The following is a 20,596-nucleotide window of genomic DNA, read 5'->3' as shown; positions in this document are numbered from 1 at the left end:
CAGACTAATCAATCATGATGGAGAATGAAGGGTGACCTATGATCCTAATACAAAGATGATTCATTGTAGTTGCCGAAGGTTTGAGATGATAGGATTAATATGTTGTCATTTTGTGAAAGTGTTTGATGTGTTAGATGTGAAGTTGCTTCCTTAAATGATGGACAATAGAAGCTAGAACTGGTGTAGTGCACGCCAATAAGGACCACCTATAACATTCCCTACTACATCCCCTACTACACACACAAACATGATAAGTGATGGTGGGTCCATCACTCATGTTTGTGTGTATATAGTAGGGGGTGTTATAGGTGATCCTAAGGGAGTGCTCGACTATGTAAGCAATGAAGTTGAAGAAAATTCTAAAATGCTTATAAGGTTGGCTAATGAAGTTTTTATTCACCAATCAACCTTCTCCTTGGTGCATGAAACAATGTCTGGTCTCTATGAAAAGGTAATGGAAATGCGTCCAAAAGAAGATGACCAAATCGGAACAATGCGTAGATTTCCTCAGTTGTCTCTCCTATATGGTATCAAAAGGATTCAAGAAAAAGTTGGTTCAAAAGGTTCGAAACGGTTGAAGAGTTTGGTAGAACTTCAACCAAAATGAAGGAAACCAAATCATAAAGTACAAGTAAGTAGAATTATTATACGGTTATAGATTTGAAAATGAGTTAACTAATTACATACTATTTTACAATAACCGTAGGTTGTTGGAGCACAAAATTCATTGCATGTTGCTAGTTCGGCACTTCCAACATTCGATGCATGCCTTGAAAGGACTAGAAATTATTTGAGTTTCACGGAATTGTTAATGGTAGTGACTACGTATACTATACAACTTTTGGGTGTAATTTGTTGCAATTTATATTTTTTTTGTTTTTTAATGTAGGCACCATTAGATCAAACTTTTTATTCTGTCGTTGGAACACATTCCACTAGAACAATAAGCTTAACTTCGAGACGGTAGCCTCTTTTATTCTTCAAACCCACATTTTATGAGCATTGACATACAAAATTCGTCATCTTTACACAAAAAATTCAATATTGATTGATAAATTTACAACTCTCATAAATTTTCAATTGAGAATGAGTCATTAAATTTTAATAAACTACCAATTAATCGAGTTATTAAGTTGATGTACCATAATACTCAAATATATTAGATTCAATCTTACTGGTACACGTGTATTTTACAAGTTGGTAAACGTGTATTTTACAAATTGTATGGTGTTCAAGTTAATGTGTGATGAGTGACCATACTTGTGAAAGTAAAAAGCGCTCCTGTGTCCCGGCGGACTTTTCTGCGGAATTTCCAAAAACACCTCCTGCCACGTCATAAGGACTTCTCATTGCACTGTCACGTAATACGGACTTCCCACTGCACAATGGCGGAATTCCCCTGCGGAATTCCCGACGGAATTCCCACATTAAAAAAATCACAAATTCACAAATTAAACACTTTTCAGAAGTAAGCAATTTACGTAATTAAAATTTTGACGAAAATAAGGAAAAAATTCCATTAAAATAAGAAAAGTACATTTCACAAAATAAAAAAAATACATTTCAATAATTAAAAACTACATCAACGACGACTCCTACGCTGCCACACTTCTTCAATAATATCGTTCTGGAGTCGAACGTGGGCTTGTTTTTGGCGCATGTCGGCAAATGCACGGACTCGATCGACGTCATCATGGGGAATCCCCATGCGTACATTGCTAGTGGCCACGCCGTGGCTTGGACCCGCAGCATCAGCATCAGCATCATCATTGGCCCAATCCGTCAGGGTAGGACTTTCATCTTCGACGATCATGTTACGCATGATAATACATGCGTACATGATGTCGGCGACGCTGTCAACGTACCACAGCCGTGATGGACCCTTCACTGCAGCCCATCGAGCCTGGAGCACACCAAATGCCCACTCCACATCCTTGCGCGCTGCCTCCTGACGTTGCGCAAAGTATACTTTCTTAGCATCCGTTGGGCATCTGATCGTATTCACAAAGACGGGCCACATCGGGTATATCCCATCCGCTAAATAATAGCCCATGTTGTGCTGGTTGTCGTTGGCGACGAAGTTGGCGGCCGGACCGACGCCCATGCACTGGTCGTTGAAAAGGGGCGACGACTGAAGGACGTTGATGTCGTTGTTCGACCCGGCTACTCCAAAATAGGCATGTCATATCCACAACCGGTAGTCAGCTACCGCTTCAAGGATCATCGTAGGATTCTTGGCCTTGAAACCGGTAGTGTACATCCCTTTCCATGCAGCGGGGCAGTTCTTCCATTCCCAGTGCATACAATCTATGCTGCCCAGCATCCCCGGGAAGCCTTGCTGAGCCCCGCGCATATCCAGCAGAGCCTGACAATCTTCGGGGGTAGGCTTCCGAAGATACCTATCCCCGAATATCTCCCTAACGCCCTGACAAAAATACTCGTCGAACATGTCCGCCGCACCTCCGTACGCCAACTGCCTGAGTGCGACAGTGCACTTTTGAATCGGTGTGTGGCCGGGTTTACCCGCTGCATCCTCCCGCACCCTGAAATACCCGTAGCGACGCTCCAAAGCGCCAACGATACGCATAAACAGCGGCCGCTGCATCCTAAACCGTCGCTGGAATAGGGTCTCCCCAAACCGTGGCTCCGGCGCAAAGTAGTTCTCGTACAACCGACGGTGGGCAGCGAGGTGGTCGCGGGGTACTATAGTGAGACGGTGGATGGGTCGAGGCACCGCCGGCGCCGAGGCCTCTTGTTCCTTCCTCGCCGCGGCATCCCGCACACGTGCCCAAATCGGAGCCATTACATCTTCATGATAGCCACTACCACTACCAGCCATTACTATTATATAAAAGAAATTTAGAGAGAGAAACTTGTTAAAACAAGTGGTGCGAAATGAAACGAAGTTCAACGAGCGGTATATATAGACATTAAAAAAACGAAATAAAGCGGAATTCCGCGGGAGTCGACGCAATGGCGGACGTCCCCGCGGAATTTCGCGGGAGTCGACGCAATGGCGGACGTCCCCGCGGATTCCGCTTAACGCCCGGACCTGCGACGTCCTCAGCCCAATTCCGTATCCGTGGCGGGCACGCCTAGCGGCGGACGTCAGCAACGAAATTCCGGGACGTCCGTGGAAATTCCGCGTGGAAGTCCGCCATTGCGGATGCTCTTGGTAGAGCGAGTTGGATTGATAACAAAATAAAACGTGTTTTTCCTCCAAAATGAAAATCCATGGATCCCAAGTTGGATCGGAGCAGAGCTGCAAGCAAATCTGCTGACCGCGATTAAATCGGCAGCTGCAAAAGAGTTTCCCCATCTCTCACCGTGCTCACGTTTCCTCTACTGACGCTCTCTCGCTCTCCGATCTCCACTCACTCATGCTCTCCGCAGATCGCTGAAGATATGGCGACCTTTTTGCCTCAGTTTCAGAGTATCAAATCATCATTTGCTCACATCGTTCTCTCCGGTAACTCCATTTTCAATTTTGCTATCTTCTCGCTGCCGCCTTGTTTTTGTTTGTTTGTTTGTTTGTTTGTTGGGGTTTTGATTGTCTCTGGGGCTTAATTGCGCCTTTTTAAGAGTTAATTGCCTGCTCATTGTTAGATATATTGATTGCATTGATCTATGTACGAGATTATAGCATTTTGATCCAGTTGAAGAAGAATTGCTTTGTATGGTGACTATTTTTGTGTTTTTCTTTCCTGGCGCTGTTTCTGCCGTTACGATGGATCATTTTAATTCGAATAGTTAAATGTTCTAATTTGAGTAGTGAAGAAACCAGCATAAGTTTGAATTAACTATCAGAATTAGCTATTGCAGATTGATACCTTGAATTATGTTGTATGTCAAATGTTTTGGATATAGAAAGCTAACAAACAGCCTATGTGCTGAAGTCGGCATGATTCTTCAGTATAGGCCATAGATTGTGAGTTTTTGTTTATACAAAGCAATGTTGCGCATGTAATCAGTTGTGTACTTGTTATGAAGCGTTTTGCTAATTGTTGATGGTAGTTTACTAGTATTGTTTTATTTTGTTTTAGTTGAGGATGTAAGTGATTTGTGGCCTACCATCAAGAAGGGCTTTGAAGAGAGGTTGCCTTTCAAAAGGGCATCTCTTAACAACAAGACCCGCAATCCTGTGCTTGTTGATGAACTACCTGCTGAATTTATACTGACAACGGATGCAAGACTGCGTAGTAGGTTTCCTCAAGAGCAGTCGTTGTTTTGGTTCCGGGAGCCGTATGCAACTATTGTTCTTGTTACTTGTGAGGTAAGAATTTTGGCATCTCGAGATATGTTGAAGTTAATTACTCTATCACCCCACTTGCTGGGACTTCTATTCTCTGTGGGCTAACTGTTTTCATCTTTCTCCTTATTCATTTGTATGCTTTTTTTTCAATGTGCAAATCTTTCCTGCACTTGTAGGATCTTGACGAGTTCAAGAACATTCTTAAACCACGAGTCAAATTAATAGTTCAAAATGATGAACGAGAATGGTTTATTGTTTATGTGTCTAAAGCACCAGCTCACAACGATCAGGCCACCAAGATGGCCAAAAAAGTACATGCGAAACTTGAAGTTGATTTCAGTTCCAAAAAGAGGGAAAGGTTAGACTTCTACTGGAATCATGTTGTTTCTTTAGCTTTATGCTGGTGCAAATGTTGTGAAATTCTATATTTTAACTGATAGTGGAATTAGAACTGTAACATAATGTATCTGTTTTCTCATGCTGGCTACAATTTTGTGAGTAGAAAGGATCAAGTGAATACAAATCAAAATTTCTTACAGTCATAGACAGGCAATCCTGATTTGACAGTCTCTCAATTGCTTCATATAGGTGCTGCAAATTGGATATTCATGGACCTGATCCAAGTTTCTGGGATGATTTGGAGGCTAAAATTATGGAATGCATCAGAAATACACTTGATAGACGTATTCAGTTTTATGAAGAAGAAATTCGAAAGCTCAGCGAACAGAGATTCATGCCGGTTTGGAACTTCTTCAATTTTTTCATTCTGAAGGTACTTTTCTCGTTACTGATTTTTTAAAGTTATTTTTGTAAATCAGTATTCAGTTAAAAGCCCATTCAGAAATTATAGTGTAAGCTCACTGCCTTGCTACTTAGGAACTATCTATACTTTTTTACTTTTTCTTGAAAATATAGTTGTATATTCCTTTTCCAAAGCGCTAACAACATCAGAGACAGGCCCAGACAAACCCCTTTCCCAGGCAATTGTGGCTTTGACCAAGAACAAAGAAAATAGAATAAAATCCCTCATCTAGTACTCACAAGATTAGAAATTTACCTAAGATCTGATACTGATTCAGGGCAATTACATTGGAGAAAGCCTTGTGATTGCTTGAGGGATACTTTTAATGATGATACTAGACAGATAGTTAAGTGTGAAGCTGCATAACTGAATTGCTGAATATAAACAAATGAGGTCCTGCATAAATTGCTAATTGACAATAGCTCAAAGATACATGTATTATATCCAGTAGTATTGCTTCTTAATTTTTGGGAGAGAAAGAATTTCCATATCTCATTCCTAGAAGTAAAAGGTATACATAGCACATATGAGGAACTTTTGGTTACATGGGATTGGAAAGCATGCAAAAGATTATAGCACTGTGGGGTGGGACTACTGACATCTAGTCTTAAAGTAAGAAACAATTGATATCTAGGTGAATGATACAGAGGGGCCTGATTTTGGGTCCAGTCTTTAGTTTCTAAAAGTGTGGCATGAAGCCTTAATAGGGAATGTTGATTTTTCTGAACTAATTATTGCCCTTATTTGATCACTTCCTTTTTTATCCTGTTATAAAGTGCCACAAAATACCACCAAAATGTTTCTTGATTCTGCAACGACCACTATACATAGATATTTTTTTAAAGCTATGTGCAAATTTCTGATTCCTTTGGCCCTTTTCAGATCAACTTAACTCAATCTTGTAAAGTTTGTGAGGCCTCTTGTCATATACTATTAATACTAATGATATTCCCCTCTATGACAGGAAAGTTTGGCTTTTATGTTTGAAGTTGCTCATCTCCATGAAGATGCTTTGCGTGAATATGATGAGCTTGAACTCTGTTATTTGGAAACAGGTGCTTCACAAATGTCCTATCTTACTTTTTAATGTTTTTGGAATTCAAGATGATTAGAACAAAAAAAAGTTCAGATTGTATTTGTGTAATTGGTGCTCATCATTGTTCTTTTGCTTTTCTGAATGAAACAATTCATTTTTTAAATTAAAGATGAAACTGTTGATTTATTTCATGGAAAAAGGGGCTTTGGTGGGTGGAAGGAGGCTGTTGACATGCTGGTTGCTGTATTTTTTTAAATTTCATTTCACTGTCCTGCATTCCAGTTAACATGGCAGGAAAGCAGAGGGACTTTGGAGGAGTGGAGAAGGGAGATGATCAGGCTACACTGCTTGACTCTGGGAAAAAAGCATTAGCACAGATTGTTCAAGATGACTCTTTTAGGGAGTTCGAGTTCAGGCAGTATTTATTTGCCTGTCAAGCAAAGGTATGGACGTTGTTGTATATGTACTTAAGTCTGTTTTCAATATGTATCATGTATGCCATGATGATCTGTCATAATACAGGCTTCCCTTTCAATTATTTTGTTTTCTTCTACTGTTCTACAATATTTAAGATAAAAAATTATGTTGGTGAAATCTAAGGGAAGTGGCTGTTCCATATGAGTTGAACATTTTGCTTTTCTCGGTTTCTCCAGAGAAATATTTTGCTTCTTTAATTATATTTTGCTCGAACCTTCACATATGCTCTAAAATGGTTTCCTCGACTTCAGCTTCTCTTCAAATTAAAGCGCCCATTTGAGGTTGCATCAAGGGGTTATTCGTTCATAATCAGCTTCTCAGGAGCATTGGCGTTGCATGAGGTATTAGCATTAAGTTCTGATGGCTTTTTTTATCTTAAGAAACTATGTTGGATTTTTCATCTTTTGTATTTTTGGTTTTCTCAGAGTATGTTGCCATTTTGTATGCGTGAAGTCTGGGTGATCACAGCTTGCTTGGCATTAATTGGTGCAACTACTTCTAACTACAAAGATGGACTAGCAACACCTGATGTTGAAAAGGAGTTTTACCGTGTCCAAGGGGAGTTACATACTTTATGCCATACAAAGGTCATAATACAATTTCACAAGAATAATTTTAGATTACTGAAAAGTGTATAGCATCATCCTGTTTCCTTGCCAATACAAGTGCAGAGAATGCATATTTTCCTGGAGATAGGTCATGAAATGCTGATATTTGTTAGGATAGTAGGCTTTGAGATACTGTTTTAATTCGGTTTGAACATTATTACCCCTTTCTCCCACCTGTCAGGAGAGGGACGTATCATATTTATTTTCCCAGTTGTTGACCAGAGTAAAGGTAGTTCTCAGTTGACATAATTTATTTTTGCGGCAGTTTATGCGGCTAGGGCATTTAGTTGGTTATGGATCAGATATTGAAAGAAGTCCTGTTAACAGGTAAGCACTCGATTTTACTGTAATCTTGTACTGGTTCTTTGTATCCTTCCCCAGAAAAACTAGATCTAGCAGTATTTAGTTGTTATTCTGTGAAAGATCTTATTGATATGAACTTTTACAGAAATCATATAGTTGGTAATGTTGGCAAAACTGCAAAAGGAAAGTTTTCTGCCTGGAGAACCTTAGTCAATCTGTTAATCACCATAAAGAATTCTACATTTTCCTGCACACTGCTATAACTCTTGTATTTTCCTTGTAGTGCTTCACTCAGCATGTTGCCTTGGCCTAAGCCAGCAGTTTGGCCACCACTTCCACCTGATGCTTCATCTGAGGTGCTTGCAAAAGAAAAGGTAAGTCTGAACAATAACAATGGAATGTTGCATAGCGAAAACTATTAAACAAAATGCTTTCAGTATATCTTTTAATTAGCTTAGTCGGAGGGTTTTTAAAGAGGCATTATCTGATACGATAATCATGTTGCTAAATGGTTGTGCTTTAATAAGGATTTATCATATGATTTTATTTTTGTCAACATTCAAACTACCAACAGAACCGAATTCACAATTTTCATTGCAAAATGTCTTAGCTTCACTTTTTCCCTCTTCACTAATTGCTTAGCTTCATAATTGGAGATACTTCCTGCATACCCATCTTCAAGATGTATGCATTAATATTATTGGTACATATTTATTGATATAATCATGAAAATGCATGTAATAGCTATATTCTACACTGGTTGTGCAGATGATTCTCCAAGAATCTCCACGACTTAAGCACTTCGGCATTCAGAGGAAGCCCCTTCCTTTGGAACCGTCTGTTCTTTTGCGCGAGGCAAATCGTCGTAGAGCATCTCTTTCAGCTGGAAATATGTCTGACTTGTTTGACGGCCGTCCTAGTTCTGGTGATGGGTAATGAAACTTTCTGGTTTGCATAGATTCAGCTATACACATTTCATAGGCAATGCAAACAAAGCTTGCCTTATAACCTTTGTCTGAGCTAGACTAAAAACAATCAAATACTAGTAAATACCACTTCTACCCATTTTGATCTGATCAAGTTACGTTACAAACAAGAAAATGACCTAAACAGATATTAAAAAAAATGATTATAAGCTAAGCCAGATTTCTGTTTGGTTCGGGTATCTAGCTATAGAGATTCTTCCAAGGAAAATCAAAACAGTGCTTAACACCAAAAATTCCTGATTCAGTTACAAAAAATTGTTCTGAATATACATACACTATCTGTTTGGAAGTACTCATGATGCTGCTATCACTTGAGAATACTGGAGAAAGTTTATAGGTTTTGAAGGATACGGAGATAATTCATGCCTACAAAATCATGGGTAGAATAGATAGATGCCGAACACTTGAGTTATACATTATAAAAAGGTTTTGATAGACCGACTTGGGAGTTGGGCCTTTATACTCTTGGGTTTTTGTTGGTCTTTTAAATGGTTTCTTTCTCACTGGTGGGACATTTAGTCTCACTTGTATGCAAATTAATGGAGACAACCTTGCTCAATTTTGTAAATATGACATGGTAGAATTCATTAGTTATGGGATGTACTTCAGTAAATATAAATATAATAAGGGAAAGATTTTTTTAATTGAATAAGCAAAAGACCTTTCTGAGTTCTTATTCTCTGCTTACAGTTGTCCTGTCTGGTAAACTGAACTTCTACAAAATAGTAGGGGCTGTATATACTGTTACTTTTATTTAGTTGTGTATGGATATGCATGCATATAACTGCATTAAAATGGAAAATTTTCTTGATTCCTCTCAGACCTCTGTTAGACAGTTCAGGAACTCCATCCGCGGTGCAAAAAATGAGCAGTGTTTCCATGTCAAGGACCTTGTCTTCACCTGGAAACTTTGATGGTTCAATTGACCGGCCTATGAAACTTGCAGAGATATTTGTTGCTTCTGAGCATGCTTTAAGGAATACAATTTCTGATGCAGAGTTGTGGAAATGTTTATCCTCTGTTGAAGAATTTGAGGTAATTGATTTTCATGTCTCTACATTCTAATGAAGTTCTCTCAAATTATTGTCAACGTCAAGTGGTTAACTAGTACAATATATAGCATAGATGTCTACACTTAAAATCTGATCTCGATAGATTGGATTACTCCGTGTCAATGACTCAATTGTGAACCTCATCTGCAGGTCTGGTTGATAACCTTATGATTTGATATCTGAACAAAATTGTAATTGGATCTATGGTTGGAACTTAAGACTTGTAGAGGGCATCTATGGTACCGTATCCTATAGTATTTAATGAGGGAGCTTATGAAAAATGAGATTTTATACCTTATTAAGCTCTTTCTAAGAATAGAGCTGTTGAATTACTTCTTAGAAACATCATAAGCTCGTTTAGCTGTTTTATCTGAATGGTTGATAGATTGTTCGCAAGAAGTCTGAACGTATGATTTTGGAGCTTACTATTGTTTTATAAAGCATAAGAAAATGATCTCTAAATGAACTTTGGAAGTAGAAGCACTGTTATCAAGAGTAACTGGGGTTGTTTGATTGGTAACTCTTCTTAGAGAACACTTTTTTCTTTAATTAATAGTAGTCCGTAATTGTTAAAGTTTATTCCTTTACTGACCTATGTTAAGTTACCTCTACTGTGTTATAATTTCTCCAGAGCTATGTGTTACTATCATTTCATCAAATATCTGTTTGATTTTCATTTTCCAGAAAAAATATCTAGATCTGTGCAAGGGTGCTGCAGACAGTTATCATCGTTCTTGGTGGAAGAGACATGGAGTTGTCCTTGATGGTGAAATTGCAGCTGTGCACCATAAGCATGAAAATTATGATCTTGCAGCAAATTTGTATGAGAAAGTTTGTGCTCTTTATGCGGGTGAAGGATGGGAGAACTTGCTGGCAGAAGTTCTTCCAAATTTGGCCGAGTGTCAAAAGATCTTGAATGATCAAGCTGGCTACTTATCTTCTTGTGTGAAATTGTTGTCCTTAGATCAAGGGTTGTTCTTACCCAAGGAACGACAAGCATTTCAGTCTGAAGTTGTCCGTCTTGCTCATAGTGAAATGGAGCATCCTGTGCCACTAGATGTCTCCTCCTTAATAACATTTTCAAGCAATCAGGGACCTCCTCTAGAGCTTTGTGATGGGGACCCTGGCACACTCACAGTTGCTCTATGGAGTGGGTTTCCAGATGATATTACTCTTGAATCACTTAGTGTTATGCTTACAGCTACCAATAGTACTGATGAGGGTGCTAAGGTACACTTTCCTTGTGATCATCAAACTTCCTCCATGCCATGTTTCCACACCTGCATCGTTTGCTTAGAAAGGGTAACCCAAGCTTCTTATGTATTCAGGCAATAAAGAGCTCCGAAGCTATTGTGCTAAGGCCCGGCAGGAACAATATTACTGTTTCTTTGCCCCCACAGAAACCAGGTTCCTATGTGTTGGGGGCTCTCACAGGACAGATTGGTCAATTAAGATTTAGATCACATAGTTTCTCGAAAGGTGGGCCTGCAGACACTGATGATTTTATGAGTTTTGAAAAGCCAACAAGACCTGTCTTGAAGGTATTATGTGTGTACTGTGTAGGTCTTTTTTCATGAGTTGAGCTACACATTCTGCTGAGCTGGTGATATAGAATTTTACATGTGATGATGGCACATTAATTTACATATCATACTGTGTGTTGTGCATAGTAAGAATAGAGGTTTCTAACTTTATTATTTATATAGGTGGCCAGACCAAGGTCTCTGGTTGATCTTGCGGCTGCTGTTTCATCCGCTTTACTGATGAATGAAACACAGTGGGTTGGGATAATTGTTAAACCAATAAACTATTCCCTTAATGGTGCTGTACTGCACATAGACACCGGCCCTGGCTTGAGCATTGCAGAGAAGCATGAAATCGAAATTGAGAAGCATGAATTTGGGGCAAATAACACTGACCACTCGGATAGTCCACCTGACAAGCATTCTCCAGTATCTGCTGACGTTAAACAATTGAGCCTAGAAGATGGCAAGATCAATTTGCCTGACTGGACAAGCAATATAACTTCAGTCTTATGGATTCCATTAAAGGCCATCAGTCATCGCTTAGCTGAGGGGACTCCTGCAGGTTGGTATCACAAAAGTTTTGATACCTCGAACTTTAAAAGATTTATGGTTTAATGCTTTGAGTAACTATTTCATTTTTTTGTTCTTTCCAGGTACAGTTCCTCAGAGACAAAGTATTGTGGATGGATTGAGGACGATTGCTCTGAGACTTGATTTTGGAGTTTCTCATAACCAGACATTTGAGAAGTACCAGCCTTTTTATTTTATTTTTACTGTAGTTTTCTTCTGAATCCTACTTTTAGTAGTAACTCAAGACTGAAATAAATAGGATTACATCACAGGACAGTAGCTGTGCATTTTACGGATCCTTTCCATGTGACTACACGCGTTGCAGACAAATGCAGTGATGGTACTTTGCTCTTGCAGGTATATACGCTGCAATTTCACTGTGCAACTTTACAATGCACACTCTTCAAATTACTCTACAGTTTTCTTTCTTTTCTTTTCATTTTTTAGTGTAACAAATAGTTGTTTAAGTTTTGGCATAATATTACAGCTTTAACAAGTTTTCACCTGATCATCTGATATCCTGTCCTTATAACCCCCAACCCCGGTTTCCCCTAACAAAATAAACAAATAAATAAAATGAAACAGATGGCGGGGAATAAGAAACGGAAGGAATTGTCTGAAGATAAATCAGAACAGAAAAGATCTACAAAATTACTAGAACCAGAAAATGTGAAAAATCATGTACATGTTGAAGTTCACATGAAGCTAAACTCTGAATCTTAACGATATATCGACCAATCCCATCAGTGGAATCGGTCAGTACCTTCTAATTGTTGGTTCCCTTCTCCTCCCATCTTTCTCAGGTAATTTTGCAGTCACAGGTGAAAGCTTCGCTGACCGTCTCTGATGCTTGGCTAGATCTTCAGGATGGCTTTGCTCATACTGGAAAAGGTGATGGGAGACCGGTGTCTAAGTTCTTTCCTCTTATTGTTTCTTCTAAATCAAGAGCTGGAATTCTGTTTAGCATCTGCGTGGTAGATACACCAGCCAAAGGTAGGCCCAGCTTTCTGGTTAAGTTCTCTCATTTCTTGCTTCATTCTTTCATATCTGCCACTTTTAAAGCATTTTCTTACTGATAACTGAAATAGGCTCGCATATAATCTATGCATAATATCCATAGATAAGTGTAGCTATACTTCTATTATGAACTGGTGCATTCTCGTCTATTCATTTTTAATTTATTCTTTAACAGAGAAATGCTATGTGTTTGTATCTAATTAGTTAATCTTACTTTCGCAGATGGAGAGGAATCGGATCCAACCAGTGTATTAAATATCAGATATACAATATCTGGTAACAGAAATCTTGGAGCTCATAGCCCCGTAACTAATGAACTTACTGGACCTGAAAATGAAACAGACCCTTTGACCTTTAGGAGCGCTCTTGTTTTACAAAGACCAGTACTTGACCCTTGCTTTGCAGTTGGTTTCCTTCCTCTTCCTTCAAATGGTCTCCGAGTTGGGCAACTTGTTACCATGAACTGGAGAGTTGAAAGGTTGAAGGACTCGGGCAAGGACGTGGATTCTGATGACCTTGTACGTAATTTTACTTTCTGTTCTGTGTTTCAATATTCTATCAGTTCAAAATGAGTATTCTCAAGTTTGGAATGATGACTAGAGCTGTCCAAGTTAGATTCACCGTGGCTGAATGGCACGGTCTCTAGGACAATTGACACAAGAATTGCTAATTATAGACCATAATGATGTAGATGGTCGGGGAATATCATGTTCCCACTAATTCAAAGAATCTATTACACAGTCAGGAACCATTGACTGTGTACTATTCGCATTGCATTCATACTCGTAAATCATTATTTTTCCTGTGTGGCAGGATGAAGTGTTGTATGAAGTCAATGTTAATTCAGAAAACTGGATGGTAGCTGGAAGAAAAAGAGGATATACATCACTCTCCACAAAACAAGGTAAGTAACGCCGTCTGACTGTCAGTAGCCATCTCCTATTAAGCTATGGACACTTAACAATTCATGATATTCTAACAGGTTCCAGAATAGTGATCTCAATATTATGCCTTCCTCTTGTTGCTGGATATGTCCGGCCACCTCAACTCGGATTGCCGGATGTCGACAAGGTAAATATAAGTTGCAACCCACCGGGGCCGCATTTGGTATGCGTCTTACCTCCGGCCTTCAGCTCGTCTTACTGTGTACCAGCAGCCTGATCTCGTGCTGCGTCTGTTTTAACGTACAGTAATTTGCTGCGGATTTTGTTCGAATGTGACATTTTTGTAGGAGTGATTTTTTCTCTTTTCCTCTTTTATTATTGTAACGATTTCACTAGTCAGGTAACACTATCATTTTCATGATTTTATATAGTTTGAGGATTTTCGCCATTCATGTATAATAGCGTTCTTGGTATTTGACATCAACGCATGACGATGTTCTACTTAACTAAAATGATAATTTTGTTATTTCTTTGAGTGAAACATGTGTAATAGACTCACTTAGAATAGTGTTTCTCGCGCCGTAGCTTATTATTGGTGAGCCCAATTAGATACTTGAAAGTTGTAATTTTTTATGCTAGACTAAATTAAAGGTCATATATTGACAAAAATAACAAAATTAAGGTCACATAGTAAAATGAACATTTGATTGGTTACCACACCGAACTCCATTGCATCACTCGGATTGGTGGGGTGGGGGTGCACCGTTGGAGCCATACCAGAGGCAATACGTGGCGTAATACTGCATTGACCTATTTTTTTAATTTAAAATTATAACTTTTTACATTCTTATTCGATTTTTGTCTATAAATATGAAACTAAACTATTGCAATTCATCGTCATTTATAATTTCATCTCTACATTTCGATGAATCCTCAGGGGAAAGATGATACTTCTGATATCGAGGATGTTGTTCAATTATTGGCACACCCGACTGTATGGTGGAAAGACAGATGCAACAGATGGCTGTAGTTTCAATGCCTTAGCGACCTAGGTCGTATGTACCGCGAGAACGGGAGAAGTTGTTGCATGCCTCGTCCAGGACTATTTTGCCTACGAGCACCAGTGGTGTCCATCTTTGTTTAGGTGTTAGTTTTGCATGCGCAGATCGTTGTTTTTTCGCATTGCTAACACTTTGACAGAGTATGAGGAGTATTTCCGGTAACGCCCCAATGAAATCGGCAGCTTGCATGCAACAGTTCTCAAGACCTATTTAACAAGTGCCTCCAAGTTGCTAAGTCCACAAGTCATTAGTGCGTGAATAAATTTTATTGCAATCATCGAGGATTTTCGCGACACTTGTTTGAGAAGGCCGACCGTGCATGACGTCTAATTCTTGATGAATTTGCATGAGATGGTATGTGGTTTCCTTAGCAGCATGCCCGATAGCATAGATTGCATGCATTTTTATGGAAGATTGTTCGTTGGCAGAAGACGTGCCTACACTGGTGACACACATTTGAAGTTGATTCTCGAAGTAGTAGCTCGCCAATGTTTATGGATCTGACATGCATACTTTATTTTGACTAAGTTGAACAAAAATATCAACTTCTTGAACCAATCACCTTTGTTTAACAAAGTAAGCGTCGACAAAATATTGGCCTTAGAATTCACTACCAATCGTCAAATATACAGTATAGGCTACTTGGTGGATAACATCTATTCACGGTATAAGTGTTGGTTTTGCATGTGCAGATCGTTGTTTTTCGCATTGCTAACACTTTGATAGAGCATGAGGAGTATTTCCAGTAACGCCCCAACGAAATTGGAAGTGATGGACTCTCGATATTGCAGAAGTGCACGACATAGATTCAGCAGCTTGCATGCAACAGTTCTCAAGACCTATTTAACAAGTGTCTCCAAGTTGCTAAGTCCACAAGTCATTAGCGCGTGAATAAATTTTATTGCAATCATCGAGGATTTTCGCGACACTTGTTTGAGAAGGCTGACCGTGCATGACGTCTAATTCTTGATGAATTTGCATGAGATGGTACGTGGTTTCCCCAGCAGCATGCTCGGTAGCATAGATTGCATGCATTTGAAATGGAAGAATTGTTCGTTGGCAGAAGACGTGCCTACACTAATGGCACACATCTGAAGTTGATTCTTGAAGTAGTTGTTCACCAATGTTTATGGATCTGGCATGCATACTTTATTGTGACTAAGTTGAACAAAAATATCAACTTCTTGAACCAATCACCTTTGGTTAACAAAGTAAGCGTCGACAAAATATTGGCCTTGGAATTCACTACCAATCGTCAAATATACTGTCACGACCGTCCTTTTTAGGGTTAATAAATGTGGGTGGTCGCGACTAATGAGACTTTAAGAAAGGATAATTTTTTAGGGTTTCAATAAAGAGTCTGACAAAGATAATTAATATTCAAATAACGAGGGAAAATCAGAGTAAATGCTTGGGTTTTAAAACCAAAGTCAACAATTATCATAATTTATAATCCAAGAGTGAAAAGGGGTTCAAAAACATGATGGAGAAAAAGTGTCATAATTCAGCGGAAGCATCTAAGAGTAAGAGTGACGCCATGTATGAAGACACGACGCCCCTCAGAGTTCAAAATAAATCCAACAATGATTTAAGGTTCGACTCAACACCCCCCCAAGTTCGTCGCCGCTCAACCTGCATATAAGAAAAACACATGCACGGCTGAGTACTATAAAATACTCAGTGGACTTATGCCGAAAATAGTTATCAAAAATATTATATTTATCATGCCAATTTAAAGTAGCCATCGGGGTTTAAGCTTTAGAAAGGCCTGAGGCACCAAAAATATTTCATCGTTCAAAATCACGACTGCGCAGTCATTTTCCCATAGACGTCAACCATATCTGCACATACATGACTTGGAATGTGGCCACAAACCAAGTCACTAGACCGGCCAACCCGTACGCTGGCACACGATCTACCATAGGTGTATACTAATCCAAGTAGGGTTTACGGGCCTATAAGGACCCGAATTTGATTTAAATAATAATGGCAATGCCATTTCAGATAGGCGCGTTAAAAACCAAAGTACGGCATGATAAACATTTTCACATTTCATTCTCATCGATAAATAGTTAGGACATTGTCCTTATTTAAAAGAAAGTCCACCTCGAGTGCTTAATCCGAAATTATATTCTTTCCCTTGCGATCACGATTCACTTGCGAGATATCACCTTTTGAAATTAAAATAACACATATATCAACACAAGGAATCAAAAATATAATTAAGATGCATACATCCGAAGGCTTGAATTATTTTTGTCGGTAAGATCACAATTTTTCCCATTAGAAACTTAGGTACGACCATTCAACTCAAAAACAAATCTGCCCAATAAAAAGTAGTACTTCCATTCACAAAATAATACATGTATACTCCCCCACTAATATTTTAAAACAATCATCAATTACTAAAAGGATTTGTGTAACACATAGTGGAGCAATAAAGAAAAGGAAACTCAACATATACTCCTAATCCCTTTTCTATCGTGTACTGTACTCCCTCTCTCTACTGTACTTTCATAAGAAAAGTCCCAAAATGAATTTGCTGAATAAAATGAGAAAATTACTAACTAAATTATCTCTCATTTCTTCCCCAAAAATTGAGTCTGTCGGACAACAAGGAAACCCCGAAATTGCAGCATCTCTCAAGAATTGAAAACACCCCAAATTTGTGGTGTCTTAAATGGGGTAAATAATTGTCAAATTGATTGAGGAATTAACAACTCATTGACTGGTTTAAATTTGCAATGGATTGCAGATTGAAGAGGAGGAGCGTAGAAGAGATTAAAGCAGATTTGGAGATTTATTTTTCTACCGCTGGATTAAGAAGGATGGAAATTTGGGCTTACATTAATCCCTTTGTATTTTATTTAAATTGTGTAGCCCATAAATTATGTTTCACGAGATCGGACTTTATTGTTTATTTATTTTTATCATATCCATTGTGAAATTGAGTCCATTAAATATTCCTCACGGAAAGGAATTATTAAAGTTTTTAATTTGTGATTACACCATCACCAATTCGAGCAAATAAATTCACCAAGCACCCGTTGTTCAAAAGCCACGTCAAGTAATCAACGAAGTCGACTCGGTCAACGCACAGTCAAAACCCTAAATCCAATTAGGTCACAAGAATATCAACTAATCATTTCACTCGCCATTTAATCCACGGACTTCAATGCATTAAAAGCATTAAATGTAAAAATTTTACGGTTCGAAAATTAGGGTTCAAAAAGTGAGGTGTTATATATACACTATAGGCTACTACTTGGTGGATAAGATCTATTCACGGTAGCTGGTGTTCGTCAAATCTATTACGTGTTCAGTGGATCCAAAGAGAGCATTGTTTTTCTCCAAAGTAGTTGGCAACAAGAATGAACGTTGAGCGGATTTTCGGTGTATTACAATCAGGTTGGACTGATCCAACACATATATGGTAGTATTGAACATGGTTCATGTACATTATGGTATATACTAAAAGCATGGTTCAAGCGGCTTGTTTATATGCAACCTTATTCCCTAGTTTTATGTGGATAAGCATACGTCACTATTGATTTTCTACAATTTTGACTTCTAAGAATTTTTCGTAGACCAAAAAATTTTGATATCTTAGGAAATTATACTTAATTTCTAGAGATGCTGTACATTTTATAGGAAGAAAATGCATAAATTTAGATATACAGTTTCACAACTTCATTATAGTTTTGCTTGCCATCAATAAAAACATAAATACCTTGATGGTAAGTTAATCATTGACATAGAGAGAAAAATACAACAACATATTGGTAGAATAGAATCCAAAAACAATTTTAAAATTAAAATTAAACAAAATACTTTTCTATAAATTAAATTACACTATTTAAAATATAAAAGTGAAATACGAACTAAGCAATAGCGTAAAAATTGGTCTCTCATGCTATTACGTAGAGATCTCTTGATAAACTTTTTTTTGCTGAAAAAGCTCTTTCCACTTAGGGTAGTAAGCCAATAGCAACCAATAAGATCAATGACAACTTGATTAGAAATAAACCAAGGTAATTTTATGCTTTCTTGTAAAAACCATCTTTTGAGCAAGATCACCTATTCTTGACACTAGCAAAAAAATTCATTTATCCGCACATCAAAAATAAAGCTTTCAAGTTGACTTTCAAACTCATTCAAAGAAACTTTAGAAAATTCTAGGTGGATAATAGCTAGCAAGGTGAAACAACTTATCTGAATCAAATGCGAAAAATGAATCTCTGGACTCGAAATTGTCACGCATTAAAGTAAGTGTGTTGACTACATCAAAACATTGATTTAACTCTTTAGCTTTCATGTCAATTACATAATAAAATAACTCGACGAACTCGTTAATAGTGGAGATTCTTCTACGTCTTCCATGTCAATCATAACTATCTCATTCTATTTGTAATACAAAACTAAGAAATTCAGTGTGCAAAATCTCCCAACTTTTTTCCTCATTACTTGCAAACAAGTTTTCGCTACTTTGACGAGATTTTTTTTCTGTTAACATATTTAATTTTTATGTAAACACTAATTTTAGATTTTTAAATTCTACTATCAAATTTTTATTTTTGTTGGGAATATTAAAATATACATTTGTAAAATGACATTTTATGTAATAGTGGCTACTGGCTAGCATTACTATATTTTTATTTCATGGTTAGAATCACTTTTGCTTTAGCAAAGTAGTTATTTTAAATTTTGCTACTTTTAGGCTTTCCCTTTTCTTTTCCCACAATAGGTGCACTATTAATTAATGCTTAATCATGGCATTTACAATCTAATTAGGTCTAGAACTTTGAAATTTTACTAATAGTACCCTCTTTTAAATTAATACACGGTACACCGACTAGATATAAATGGATTTGACATTGGATATTCAAATTACATTTTTAAAAGTACCTCTTGAAAAGGAACAGAATGCAAAATTGGGAAACCTCTTTAATACGTATGTATGTTATACGTGTATATATGAATTTGCATGCAATGAAGTGGGACTAGTCGAAAAATAAGAGTAGCTTAGTAGGTAAGCCGTTTTTCCTCCGACCGATAAGTCAAAGATATGAGTCATTATAAAGTAGATGGGGAACCATTGTTGATCATCTTTAATAAAAAAAAGGTGGGACTAGTGGAATAGTACGAGCAATACATGTGCATATTATGAATTTAATTATATGTAAGATCCGGGCTCGTCTTGTCATCGGAAGAACTGGAAAATCTCACCCTTCAACTTCAGAATAGTGCCAGAATAGTACTCCCTCCGTCCCATAATAGATGTCACACTTTCCATTTTAGTTTGTCCCACAAAAGATGTCACATTTCTTTTTTTGGAAAAAGTTATCTCTTACATTAACATAAATAATATTATTTTCTCTTTCCACTTAACACATAAAACAACACCTCCTAAAATCTTGTATCAATCCTCAAGTGTGACATCTATTATGGGATGAAGGGAGTACTATTTATCTAAAAAGAGCTCAACTATATTGTCCCACTTGGTTACCTTTTGTGCAAACAAACATTCATATCAATCTTTAGCAGCATCAATTAATGACAAGGGAAAGAGTCTTATCCTCACGTCATCGTCGTCTACTCCATTCAGCTTAACTGTCTTTGCGATCTAAAGGAATTTGGTTAGGTGGCAGTTAGCATCTTCAGTGCCCCTTCTAGCGAAAACATTGTGTTCAACTCTATTGATTAGGGACACTCTCAACTCAAAATTGTTGGCATCCAAACTAGGACCTATAGGGATATTCACCCATGATTAAACATATTCGTGACCGGAGTACCTATGTTGGCCAATTGGTTGTTTAATTGCTTTTGTTTTATATTGTTTTTTAGTTTAATTTTGTTTCGTAGGTTTGTTTTATCTCATTTTTTGGTTGCAAGCTAGGTGATTGTAAAGCGTTAACTCTTGTTTATGCATCATACTCGGTCAAGGAGAACACCGCCATCATAGAAGAGTACCGAGGGGTTTGGAAGTAGAGAGTTGTCTGGGTTATTAAAGCTCAGTCCAAGA

At 37.8% G+C, this 20,596-nt stretch overlaps 1 protein-coding gene across 3 annotated transcripts; it reads left to right on the top strand.

The window, feature by feature from the left end:
* The first annotated feature begins 3,224 nt into the window (after nt 1-3,224).
* LOC121804931 (trafficking protein particle complex II-specific subunit 130 homolog) lies at nt 3,225-14,054 on the top strand. 3 transcript variants are annotated; one of them, XM_042204652.1, is made up of 21 exons: nt 3,227-3,469; nt 4,044-4,273; nt 4,429-4,610; nt 4,841-5,024; nt 6,019-6,109; nt 6,373-6,533; nt 6,819-6,908; nt 6,993-7,154; nt 7,441-7,502; nt 7,762-7,852; nt 8,247-8,410; nt 9,301-9,499; nt 10,201-10,746; nt 10,845-11,057; nt 11,223-11,604; nt 11,696-11,789; nt 11,885-11,969; nt 12,416-12,605; nt 12,852-13,147; nt 13,443-13,533; nt 13,612-14,054. In XM_042204652.1, the coding sequence occupies exons 1-21, from the start codon at nt 3,406-3,408 to the stop codon at nt 13,788-13,790; spliced, it is 3,756 nt and encodes a 1,251-aa protein (XP_042060586.1). In that variant the 5' UTR covers nt 3,227-3,405; the 3' UTR covers nt 13,791-14,054. The 3 variants fall into 3 exon arrangements, with proteins under 3 accessions (XP_042060587.1, XP_042060586.1, XP_042060585.1); XM_042204651.1 differs by having other exon boundaries at nt 9,286-9,499; XM_042204653.1 differs by lacking the exons at nt 12,852-13,147; nt 13,443-13,533; nt 13,612-14,054 and having other exon boundaries at nt 3,225-3,469; nt 9,286-9,499; nt 11,872-11,969; nt 12,416-12,553.
* The last annotated feature ends 6,542 nt before the right edge of the window (nt 14,055-20,596 follow it).

Source organism: Salvia splendens, chromosome 5 (genome assembly GCF_004379255.2).
Source record: "Salvia splendens isolate huo1 chromosome 5, SspV2, whole genome shotgun sequence".
In the NCBI taxonomy this organism is placed as follows: Eukaryota; Viridiplantae; Streptophyta; class Magnoliopsida; order Lamiales; family Lamiaceae; genus Salvia; species Salvia splendens.
The sequence above is the reverse complement of the archived record's forward strand: the minus strand, read 5'-3'. Positions and strand labels throughout refer to the sequence as shown.